The following is a 12,607-nucleotide window of genomic DNA, read 5'->3' as shown; positions in this document are numbered from 1 at the left end:
ACCGATCACTGCAGCTGTACATAGCCCATCTGTAGCCTATCCAATATACCTACCTCATCTCCATATTGTTTTTTAATGTACTTTTCTGCTCTTTTGCACACCAGTATTTCTACTTGCACATCATCATCTGCACATCTATCACTCCAGTGTTAATTTGCTAAATTGTAATTACTTTGCTACTATGGCCTATTTATTGCCTTACCTCCTCACGCCATTTGCACACACTGTATATGGACTTATTTTAATTTTTTTCTATTGTGTTTTGACTGTACACTTGTTTATTCCATGTGTAACACTGTGTTGTTTGTGTCGCTCTGCTTTGCTTTATCTTGGCCAGGTCGCAGTTGTAAATGAGAACTTGTTCTCAACTGGCCTACCTGGTTAAATAAAGGTGAAATAATACTTTTTAAAAAACTGGTGGGATAAGCCAATCGTGAAGAAGAAAATTGACTTAATGGCGCTGCCTATGCTGCCACATACGCCATAACGTCTGTAACGTCAGATTTCCTCCTCTTCGTCTGAAGAGGAGGTGTAACAGGAATCGGACCAAGACGCAGCGTAGTTAGTGTTCATCATGTTTAATAACGACAAACCGTGAACACTACAAAATACAAAATAACAAATGTGGCAAAACCGAAACAGTCCTATCTGGTGCATAGAACACAAAGACAGAAGACAACCACCCACAAACCCCAACACAAAACAGGCTACCTAAATATGGTTCCCAATCAGAGACAATGACTAACACCTGCCTCTGATTGAGAACCATATCAGGCCAAACATGTCCAGAAACGTGAAAACTACTAGACACACAACATAGAATGCCCACTCAGCTCATGTCCTGACCAACACTAAAACAAAGAAAACACAAAAGAACTATGGTCAGAACGTGACAACGGCACAGATACAAAGATGAGTCCTATATCTATCTATATCTATCTCTATGGGAGCAAGCACAAAAATGAAGCAAAAATGAAGCCGTCAGTTCTTCCTTTTTGCCATTAGAGTGCGATCAAATTATTTCTGGGTGGTCTGTACTCTGTATTCCCGAAGTTGTTGACTGTTTGGCAGTTCTCAGCTGTTAGCAGCCAATGGCTAGCTAGCAGTTTCTTACTGGCGCTAAAAAATGGATGATAGACATAATTTTTTCCAGCCATTACTGAATTATTTAATGTAAGAAAGAAAACATTAAACGTCATAAACAATTAATGGTCATTATTGGTAACCTCGTAAACAATTCATTTAGACCTTGTGTTTATTTGAAACAGAGTTTTATTTGCTAAAATGTGTGCCGTTGCCCTGTTATTAAAAGGGACAGGCGGCTATTTGAGACTGCGTTTATTTTAAGTTTTACTGCATTGTAAATGTGTGTGGGCCTTATTATGAACAAAACTTACAGCCAGATGTTGGTTTTTCATATACTATGAAGCCCAGTGGCCGCCAGTGGCCGAAGGCGAGAGGAGATGGATTTTGGCCGACATTCTACATATTTTCTCATCGATTAAACATTTGATCTTGATACTGTTTTATATTCCTAATACTACAATATGTTATAAACATAGTGGGCTAAGTTTTTCAGACTTTACCCTTTGGCAAAGTTTTATAAAATCCCGTTGTTTAGGAGTGCAAAGGCGAATTGACTTATTGCATACGCGCCTATTGGCTCACGGAAAAATGTAGATATATGATAGAACGGGCCAATAGGATATCGCTAGCTTGTGCTTGGCTCTACCTAGCTTGGTTTAGTTTGCTTACGTTTCCCTTTTACCCCTGTACAGTTGTTGGCGGTAATGCACCATAAATATTGGATGCAACCCGCCGTGAAACTCCACCGAAGAAGAAAAAAAATACTCGTCACCTTGCCCTGGAAAGAGAACCATGCCTGGGATACTGCTAGGAGACGTGTTCCCTAACTTCGAAGCTGAGACAACCATCGGCAAGATCAAATTCCATGACTTCTTAGGAAACTCGTAAGTGCTACTTTTGTAGGCTAAACAAGTCGGTGTGATCATCTGCTATTACTTTGTATCGGCACTGCATCAGCGTACTCAATTGAAAACAGTAGCCTAATAATTTACTGATGGTGTGTTTGTGTAACGACTATAACAGACTTGGTTGAATGTCCATTGCCACGAGCTCAGCGTGAAATTAGTCATACACTGAAGACACAAGTGTCATATAACATGATGGTAATTATAGTCGCTAATCACCGGTCCAGGACCAGTTTCATATGGAAAGCGAAGCTCTGATCCCAGATCAGCTCTTAATAATTCGAACATTACTGTAGGCGAGGCTTCACGCGTGCATCGTGGGCTTATACAACGGTTTGTTACAAAATATGTTGTCCACAATCCACATTCAAACACTATTTCAGACACATTTGATTTGTATATAAATCCTTCCTGTTTAACATATACACTCTTGACCAGGTTTCCAGATAGCAATGTTTAGTATTGTAAAATCGACCAAAAATAAAACTTTTTTTTTCTTTAATATTTTTTTTCTTCCCAAGTACAAATATAATGTCAACATTGAAGAGGTGACTCCGGGATGGTCTTCTAGGCAGAGTTGCAAAGAAAAAGCCATATCTCAGACTGGCCAATAAACAGAAAAGATTAAGATGGCAAAAGAACACAGACACTGAACACTGCCTAGAAGGCCAGCATCCCGGATTCGCCTCTTCACTGTTGACATTGAGACTGGAGGATTGTGGGTACTATTTAATGAAGCTGCCAGTTGAGGACTATTGAGGCATCTGTTTCTCAAACTAGACACTAATGTACTTGTCCTCTTGCTCAGTTGTGCACCGGGGCCTCCCACTCTTTCTAGTCTGGTTAGAGGCAGTAGTACACAGCGTTGTATGAGATCTTCAGTTTCTTGGTAATTTCTCGCATGGAATAGCCTTCATTTCTCAGAACAGGAATAGACTGACAAGTTTCAGAAGAAAGGTCTTTGTTTCTGGCCATTTTGAGCCTGTAATCGAACCCACAAATGCAGATGCTACAGATACTCAACTAGTCTAAAGGACAGTTTTATTGCTTATTTAATTAGAACAACAGTTTTCAGCTGTGCTAACATAATTGCAAAAGGGCTTTCTAATGATCAATTGGCCTTTTAAAATGATCAACTTGGATTAGCTAACGCAACGTGCCATTGGAACACAGGAGTGATTGTTGCTGATAATGGGCCTATGTAGATCTTCCATAAAAAAATCTGCAGTTTCCAGGTACAATAGTCATTAGCAATGTCTACACTGTTTTTCTGATTAAAAAAAATAAAGTTTCTTTCAAAAACAAGGACATTTCTAAGTGACCCCAAACTTTTGAACGGTAGTGTACGTCTCACTCATGCGCACATCCAGACAAACAGTTGGCTTGGTCAAAGGTTTGGCCGTTACATAAGCATGATCCAACAAACTCTTCCAAAGTGGAGGAGCAGTGCTATCAAAAGTTGACCAAACACAGCACAATTATACCTAATGTATTCCAGTGTTTTTATAGCTCAATCATTAACATGGGCCATGCTTTTACTTCAGTATTCATGATGGCTATAGTTAAATAATAGAAGAATATAAAGGGGTAACGGTTGGCACAGGGGAAGGACCCTCCAACATGGTAGATTGGGGGTGCTCTTTCTCACACACACATTATTATATTGCATATCTTTGGCTTTGCAAAGCCATGTGTGTGGTGCAGCCAGAGGGGACTCGAGCATTTCCTGCAGCAGTTTAAATGATTTTGCAGAACTAGACACAAGTTCAACTTCCCCCAAGGGGATTTAAGTTTCTACCGAACAGAGTAAATTATTTTAGTTTTTCTACTGCCATTGCTGTGGTCCAATATTGAGGGATGGGAGAGAGGAGGAGTGGTAGAGGAAAGAATGTAACTTGAAACTTATACAAATCTCAAGATAAACTGGTTTACTGTGTTTTGTTAGGGTAGTTATTTATTTTACTCTGTAGCTAAAAGCCTCTCATTTTGATGTGTTGGCACTCAGTGCAGATTAGCCCGAGATTATTCTGTTATTGCAACACCCCAACAGTCCCCCACTCAAACACTGGTGGTTGCTACTGCTCTGTTTCTGGTGCAACGGGTTTAATACACTTTCTTATAAACTATTGCCATAATACAGAATGATGCGCAAGTGATTGTGGTACTTCAGTAAAAAACATTCAATAACTGTATTGTCCTACAGAAGAATACTTGTTGCTCTTTGGATATTTTTTTTTAACCTCCTTACTGTCCCAGTCTGACACAATGAGTGGTGGGGGAAAGGAGGAGAGCAATGTTTAGAGGGCTTGCTTTTGTATTCCATGACCACGTCTCTATTATTTGGAAGTACTATGACGCTAAAAAGGTGTGGTTCTACAACGCATCCGTAAACAGAACCTCTAGTTGTCCTGTTCTTTTCTTCACACTCTCTGCCATACATTGTTGCATCATTGGTCAACCACACATTCCAGAGACTAGTCGCATGATTTTCAGTCTTTCCTTCCACCTTCCCTCACATAGTCAGATGGCGACACTCTGCCTCTCATTTAGTAAAAGTGAACTGATTAAATAAAACTCGCACTTGTCTAGCCTAATGTTTTCCTCAGCAGAGCCTTACTCTCCTCTCCTCCAGATGGGGAATCCTGTTCTCCCACCCCCGGGACTTTACTCCAGTATGTACCACAGAGCTGGCCTGTGCTGCCAAGATCAGCAATGAGTTCAAGAAACGCAACGTCAAGATGATCGCGCTGTCCATCGACAGTGTGGCCGACCACCTGGTCTGGAGCAAGGTCTGTCTACCCCTCTCTCTGCATCCATTGCCTATGTGGTTCAAATGTAGAGCACATTCCTGTACATTGCATAACTACCATATGGACGGCATCTCTCACACAGGTTTACTACCATATCTAAACGCTGTCAGCCATGTCTAAATCAATATTGCATGCATACACATACCCTGTGTAATCCCCCTGAGACTGCTTTAGTCTGCACAGCTGTTACACTCCATCTCAACTCCATTCACAGATGGCCATTTCTCTACAGAAATATATTGTGTAGAACAGATATGTTTGTCTGTCAAGTATAACAGGGAATAGTGTTAGCTTTTCATTACATTTCTATCTGCAAGTACTGAATGTTTGACCTCCCTTAAAGGCCTCTCTTGGGCCCAACAGGGGAACGAGTTCCTCTGGACTGCCAAGTTCTCAAGTCTTACACTGGGGCATTGGTGATTGGAACCATGGCTTGATTGCTAGGTTACAGAAGCACCACCCCCTCAAGTTCTCAACAAGTTTTTGTGGATGAAAAGTTAATCCCTGAAGTTCACTGAACTAATTAATCCCACCCCCTCTCCTTATATACACACACACCCACCTCTGGCTGAACCTGTGTGACTAATGGCAGCCTTCCTTCCCACAGTGAGGAGTATTAGTTTTGTCTGATGTCCAGTTTTTGATTAGACCACACCAGCCATTACACTGCTGTCTATACTTCTGTAATGTCGGTTAACCCAGAACTAAAGTCTCACGTAATTGGTCAGCTGCTAGATTTAAGTTCTGGGTCCATCCACGTTAAGAGAAGAGATCAAGAAATGCTAGAAAAAGGAGCGGAGCTGGAATGAGGTTCTTCACCTTCGCTCTTTGAAAGTTACGGGCCGAATATACCCTCCCCTTCCGGAATTCGAAAGATGCTGAAACCTGTGAAATCTGTCCAAATAACCACTGACGAAAAACCCAAACACCGGAACTACTGCTGCTCTTATTTTACACACCCATTCATTCCCAACAGATTCTCTCTGTTTACACACAGAATCTTTCCACAAGAGATTAATACTGCTGCTGTGAACACTGTAACTATCTCTACCATTTTAACACTTCTCTACAACTGAAAACATATAACCGTCCAGACTAATGGCCCCTTTTTACAATAATATTCACTCTGGCCACAACCTGCTCTAACCCAGTCACCCTGACTGTTGTCTGTGAAACCCCTGATCTGAGTCACTCAGATCAGAGTCCGTGGTCGTCACAGGGTCAGGTTCTTTACAGATTATAGTTCTCATTGCTGTAGATTATACTACATATAGTCACTGATTCTGCTGTTTGTAGTTCACATCATGAAAACGGGAGAGTGAGTTACTGAGCAAAGCAAGGACACTTTTACTCTACTACCAGTTGTGAAGTCTAAAGACGTCACTGATGAAAATCACAGCCAGTAAAGGTGACACGGTCCCCTGCCCTTGCTGATCATCGCTGACCCCTGACCTCTCTCCCTCTGTCTGTAGGATGTGATGGCGTTTAACAGTGATGGTGCGGACTCTCCCCTGCCCTTCCCCATCATCGCTGATGATAAGAGGGTGCTTTCAGTTCAGCTGGGCATGCTGGACCCTGATGAGCTTGACAAGGATGGCATTCCCCTCACTGCACGCTGTGTGAGTATGAGGTCACAGACACATCCAGGAGATGTAAACTGCAACATTTTTGCTGTAGAAAATGAAGCTCAAATTGGTGTTTGTTTATAAGACCCCTCTCCTTCGGTCACTCCCCCAGGTGTTTGTGATTGGTCCAGATAAGAAGATGAAGCTTTCGATCTTGTACCCTGCCACCACTGGAAGGAACTTTGACGAGCTGCTCCGTGTCATCGACTCTCTGCAGCTCACTGCTCTCAAGAAGGTGGCCACACCTGTGGACTGGAAGGTACACACACACACACACACACACACACACACACACACACACACACACACACACACACACCCCTGTTGATTGAAAGTTAGTCTCTCACATCTTGATATTAGACCACTTGAAACGTCTGACTAACTTAGATTTTGGAGAGAGTGGAGACTATGTGCCATATTGTTGTTTTACTTAATATTTTTCTCTTTCCCTCCCTCGCTCTCTCAGCCTGGTGAGAAGTGTATGGTTATTCCCTCTCTCTCCGATGCAGAGGCCGCTGAACTTTTCCCCAATGGCGTCACCACCAAAGAGCTGCCTTCTGGAAAGAAGTACCTCCGCTACACACAGCCCTGAGCCTCGGGGGGGGGGGGGGGGGGGGGGTCGTCCCGGACACAACCCAAAGCCCAGATAGGCCCACTGCCAAAGTATCAACACATAATAGTCCTATCGTTAGAGGACTTATAGTGTAGCCAATCATCCCTTCAAGAGTATTGTAGGTTTAGATGCACTAATTAAAGTATCTCATTACTTCCATATTCAGTAAGCATCCATTAATCCATTCATAGTAATGTCTTCTGAGGAGCAAGGCTTTGACTTGAACTTAGCATTGTACGGTGTTACTACCCCAATAAACACACTTTTGGAAGACCACTGTGGGAGGGGGTGGTTTTTTTGGTGGTTTTATATATATATATATATATATATATATATATATATATATATATATAATTAGTTCTGCTTCAATAGTTAGAAAATGCATCCTTCCTTCCAGTAACTGAATGTTAACTTTGCTTTCACTTGAATTGTTTTAAAAAGTTGCACCGATCACATCTAATCTGCAGATCAGTGTTGACCTCACTGAAGGAAAGAAGCATCTGTTTGACCAGTATACAAACGGGGTAATTACATCCTGTAATGATTCTGTGCGCTCAGATAGAGCGGAGGCCTTAGAGAATAATGGACAGTGTTTTGGTTTAGTACTTTAGTCCCAAAAGCCAGGGGGCCTAATTTATCAAATGTAAGTAAACACAAGTCTGTGCATAAACCATGCATTGGATAAATTCCACCTAAATTGTGAGATTTACCAATATGAATGTGTGCATAAATGTATGCATGGCCATCGTGCATATGCACAGTGCCAAGTGGTGGAATAAGGGTACTACTTGTCAAGCATAGCATTAATTTTAAGTAATAATTCAAAATCATTTATCGATTTCCAATGTGAATTCATACAACTTGACATGCTGTATAAATCGAACACATTGCATTTAACAATTAAAAAAACAAAGTACAGTAATTTGTTAAATGAGAGGTACGTGTGAAAGTTAACAATGTTGAAATACTTTTGACTGAGAATGAGCGACTGCTCTGATTTGGCACACGCTACATTTCGCAGAGATTGTGTTTTTAGAGACCGATGTGGCTTTATCTGCAGAAAGTATAGATTTGCTCATCATATATCATTTCCAAAAACTACATTATAGGATTTTTGCGAGGATTTAAGACCTACTTTCAAAAGGCAAACTCATGCCATTCCGCTGCACATCTAAGTGCTATCCCGCGCGGCTCAGTTGGCAGAGCACGGCACTTGCAACGCCAGGGTTGTGAGTTATATTCCCACCGGGGACCAGTACAAACAACATTGAAAATGTACACACACACTACTGTAAATCGCTCTGGATAAGAGCGTCTGCTAAAATGTCTATCCACCCTCGGGTATTTGACAATAGGCAAGCTCCTGCTGAAAAGTGCCTATCGGCATCTCACAGCCCTCGATGAGCCAATGTTTTGGATGCAATCATCAGTAAAACGAATAGTAACGCACCATTGCACAACAGGTTGAAGAAGTCAAGAGGGATTTATTTGCCATGATGCCATCAATGGGTTCCCAAATACGAACGGACCAATAGACGGCCCCCACATCGACATACAATCACCATCCCAAAACGATTTCAATTATGTGAACAGAAAACCCTTCCACTCTTTATGTGCAGGTGATAAATTATGTGATGCGCAAAAGACGCTACTGAATGTGGTGGCAATGGTGAGGTGGAACGCATGACTAGTTCATTCTGCAGAACATCAACGTTGGGAGCTGTTGAGGATGGATAGCTTAATGGTGAGCGTTGTCTACTCATGTGAAGTATATTTCCATTGCTAAAGCAACTTCATTGTCCTAATGGTCCTCTCTTTGTAGCTTCAACTGAGCGAGCCAAATAAAACCTTTTGGTTGTACTCAATCTCTGACACTAGCACCTCTATTTCAGTCTCTGAGTTTTTAGTAGCTTTGTTTAGTTGCGCCGTCTACGTAATATTGATGAGGCCCCAGAAGGTTTAGGTGGGTTCAAGCACCCCAAAAGGGAAGGAACTGTTGACAGACACTGTGCTGAAACCCTCCAATGCTTTACTCTATTTTACCAACAGATGGCAGTACATCCACGGTAATGTAAACGAGGACTTCAGCTCCATGGGGAGATTCTCATACATCCACTGTAATTTAAACGAGGACTTCAGCGCCATGGGGAGATTCTCATACATCCACGGTAATGTAAACGAGGACTTCAGCGCCATGGGGAGATTCTCATACATCCACGGTAATGTAAACGAGGACTTCAGCGCCATGGGGAGATTCTCATTTGGAAACCGTCCTCTCTTCGACTCCTCCATACTCTTCTCCATGACCTGGAAGCCGATAAGTGGTCGAGTGGCCAAGGAGAGTATCAATTAGTAAGTAGGCGAAAGCAGGTGTCTCCTCACCTCCTCCCACTGAGGAAGCAAATGCCCAGAGTCCACTGCAGAACAGTTTTGACATATGCCACATCCTCTTTGAATCGGCTGTTGTTTACTTGGGGGAGAAAAGTATTCACTTATTTAAAAGGGATATGCTACTTAAAATGTCATACACAACTAGCTAAATGTCTTTTTACAACTACACATTTAAAATGGGAGTCCACCCTTGTATACATAATTTGCATGATGCCACATGAGTGATGGAGTCTCATTTCAAACAAGTGCATTTGTTTCTAAATTTTCTTTCCCCTCCTCTTCTCGGTTACCATTGACATTTTTCAAAAGGAGGCGAGGGTAGAACGGAGGAGTTGAGCAAACCAATTGAGAATCTCCCATAGATGGCTACAGTACACTAGAGAGTTTGGCTTGAATCTAGTTTGAGATGTAAAATTGTAATAGTAATAAAAACATATTTTAGAGTTAGTAGTAGTTCACATAGTTCACCCCCCCAGAAAAAAAAAGAAAGAAAAAAAAACATAGTTTAGAACTCAATGGTTTTACTTTGTTTCCTGGGAAAATACTTGGTCTGGGACGGCGAAACTAGCTTTCAGTGTTGCTTGAGAGGAACTCTAGTTAATAATTGACATGTGAACCGGATCAAGTGTTTTAACTAGACCATGGTGTGCGTTACCTAACAGGTATTCAACCCACATCGCTGGGGATCATATACCACTGTAAAGGACCTCAAGGTATGAACACACCCACGTACACACACACAGAGAGGACGCCTGCTACCAAGGACAAAGAGGGGATTCCCTTTGTGTGAAGAAAGATAGAATGTGTCTGGAATGTGTCTTTGAAGATTTAGACTACGCCACATGCCCCTGACCCATTCTGTTTCCAGGACACTGCGAATCAGAGAGCACAGCATTCTTCCACAGTTCTACCCCACTAACCTCTGTCTTATACCCACACGCGCAATACATTCCTTTGGTACTCTTGATAACTGTATGCTCTGGTTTAGTGCACACCGTTACAATAGTCCCAAGTACCAGTAGATGCATGGAGTTGACTGTATTTGTATGACCAAAGTCAAATTGATCTGTGCCGGGGTGTATCCTCTAGATACATGGTATCCTCTAGATACATGGTATCCTCTATGGTATCCTCTAGATACATGGTATCCTCTATGGTATCTTCTAGATACATGGTATCCTCTATGGTATCCTCTATGGTATCCTCTAGATACATGGTATCCTCTATGGTATCCTCTAGATACATGGTATCCTCTATGGTATCCTCTATGGTATCCTCTAGATACATGGTATCCTCTATGGTATCCTCTATGGTATCCTCTATGGTATCCTCTAGATACATGGTGTCCTCTAGATGGCAATGCCGCTACAGCTGATTGACTGAGGCAACAGTCATTGGTACATCCCAAGGTTCAAGTGAAAGGTCGTCCAACAAGCTTGGAACAATCTTCCCTTTAATGAGATGAATGAAGTTTAGATAGCAGTTAGTTTATGTCACTGAGCAGGTACACTCACACACAGCAGTGGAGCTGCAAGATCCACATTCCCAGCCCCAACAACACCACCTCCCCAATCAACAGCAGCAGATGTGTGTGTAATATAGCCCTTCTCCTGGGCATGTCACACTGGACAACTAATACACCACCAGCAGCTGCTAGTAACGCACTCGCACACCTGATCCATATCCAATGCTGATTGTCACAACATAAAGTATATTTCCAGTGTATTCTCTGTGTTATTGTTACTCAATCATCAAGCGTGGTGTGTGTGTGTATGTGTGTGAGAGTGTGTTTACTACAATCTCAGCTGCGGCTCAAACGTGGGAAAAGAGGACAAATTGCAGAAGTTCTGGCTGGGGGAGCAGTGTGCGTCTGTGTGTGGGTTTGTGCATGAATGTGTGTATGTGTGTGTAGGAGGATGTTATTCCCATGTTGTGCCAGAAATTGACTTCAGTAGTTTAACCCTATCCTAAATTGTACCCTTACCGTAACCATTTGGAATGAGTGCCTAAACTTAACCATTAACTTCAAAGTTTAACGTTTGGAGAAATGGAACGATACAGAGCAGCAGGAGCAACAAAAACGCTTCAAAAGTTGACGTTTGAAGCAACTTCAAAATGTGGTGTTTGGAGAATGTGGATCAACATCTAATTCTGCAGTGAGACTTTGAGAGCTTGTTGCTCAATCACCTGAAGCTGCCAGTAACCCACAGGTTAGCAAGCCAGAGACCAGGGAGGGAAAACACACACTGCTCTGATGCTTTCCAGACTCTCTCTCTCCCTTCCCGATTGCCTGGCACTCTCACCCCTTTCTCCCTCCCCCATCTCACTCTTACCACTCTTATCTGCCTCCACCTCCCTCTACCTCCACTCTGCGCTCTCGTACTACAGAAATATACACGTTCAATCAGTCTCTTTCTCTGCCTACCACTCCTTAATTCTTCTTTAAAAAAAAAATCAACTTCATCCAAGCAGCCTGCAGACAGAAGGCCATTGTAGACACACTGTATTACTCCTAGAAATTGTAATGGCTGATGGTCATTTAGTTAGCTGTATGAACCCTGTGATAAATGTCAAGGTAAGTGCTATTATTCACTCTCCCTCACAATCCTACCCCCCCCCCCCCCCCCCCCCCCCCCCCCCCCCCCCCCCCCGTACATAATCCGTAGTGGTGTGTCCCCTGAGTAATGTCTAAGGGTGTCTGGACTTTAAAACACCAGCCAGCACTAATTTCCAGGACTATATCACAGCCACAACACAAATAGCTGTCACTGTGTGTGTGCCCTGCTGTCTGATCATCATAACGAGGAACTTGTCATTAAAAGGAGACATAAAACACAATGTAGTAAGGCTCAGACAGGCCACAGAGCAGAGTGCCCTAGCGGAGCACTTTCTGGAAGGAGAGAGGGAGACCACCATGTCTGGCATACAGACATAGCCTACACATATGCATTAATATACATATTGTATAGACAGATGGAGAGAGAGACAGATGGGCAGAGAGGATAGAGTGTGTATTTGTTGCTATGGTAACTGTTTGGGTGTAGTTGCTGGGTTGCTATGGTAACTGTTTGGGGTTTTGGCTCCAGTTACAAAACATAAGGACATTTTGTTCGGTACTGAAACCAGCATGGCTTTCTTGGCTCTTAAACTAAGGTGGCTTTCACCGGACCAAGGAGC

At 42.5% G+C, this 12,607-nt stretch overlaps 1 protein-coding gene across 1 annotated transcript; it reads left to right on the top strand.

Moving 5' to 3' along the window:
- Positions 1-1,795: 1,795 nt before the first annotated feature.
- prdx6 (peroxiredoxin 6) lies at positions 1,796-7,315 on the top strand. The gene is made up of 5 exons (XM_055922881.1): positions 1,796-1,970; positions 4,624-4,780; positions 6,274-6,420; positions 6,539-6,685; positions 6,893-7,315. Exons 1-5 carry the CDS (start codon positions 1,879-1,881, stop codon positions 7,016-7,018), a joined length of 669 nt encoding a protein of 222 aa, XP_055778856.1. The 5' UTR covers positions 1,796-1,878; the 3' UTR covers positions 7,019-7,315.
- Positions 7,316-12,607: the final 5,292 nt, after the last annotated feature.

The sequence above is a fragment of the Salvelinus fontinalis genome, chromosome 5, assembly GCF_029448725.1.
Source record: "Salvelinus fontinalis isolate EN_2023a chromosome 5, ASM2944872v1, whole genome shotgun sequence".
In the NCBI taxonomy this organism is placed as follows: Eukaryota; Metazoa; Chordata; class Actinopteri; order Salmoniformes; family Salmonidae; genus Salvelinus; species Salvelinus fontinalis.
The sequence above is the reverse complement of the archived record's forward strand: the minus strand, read 5'-3'. Positions and strand labels throughout refer to the sequence as shown.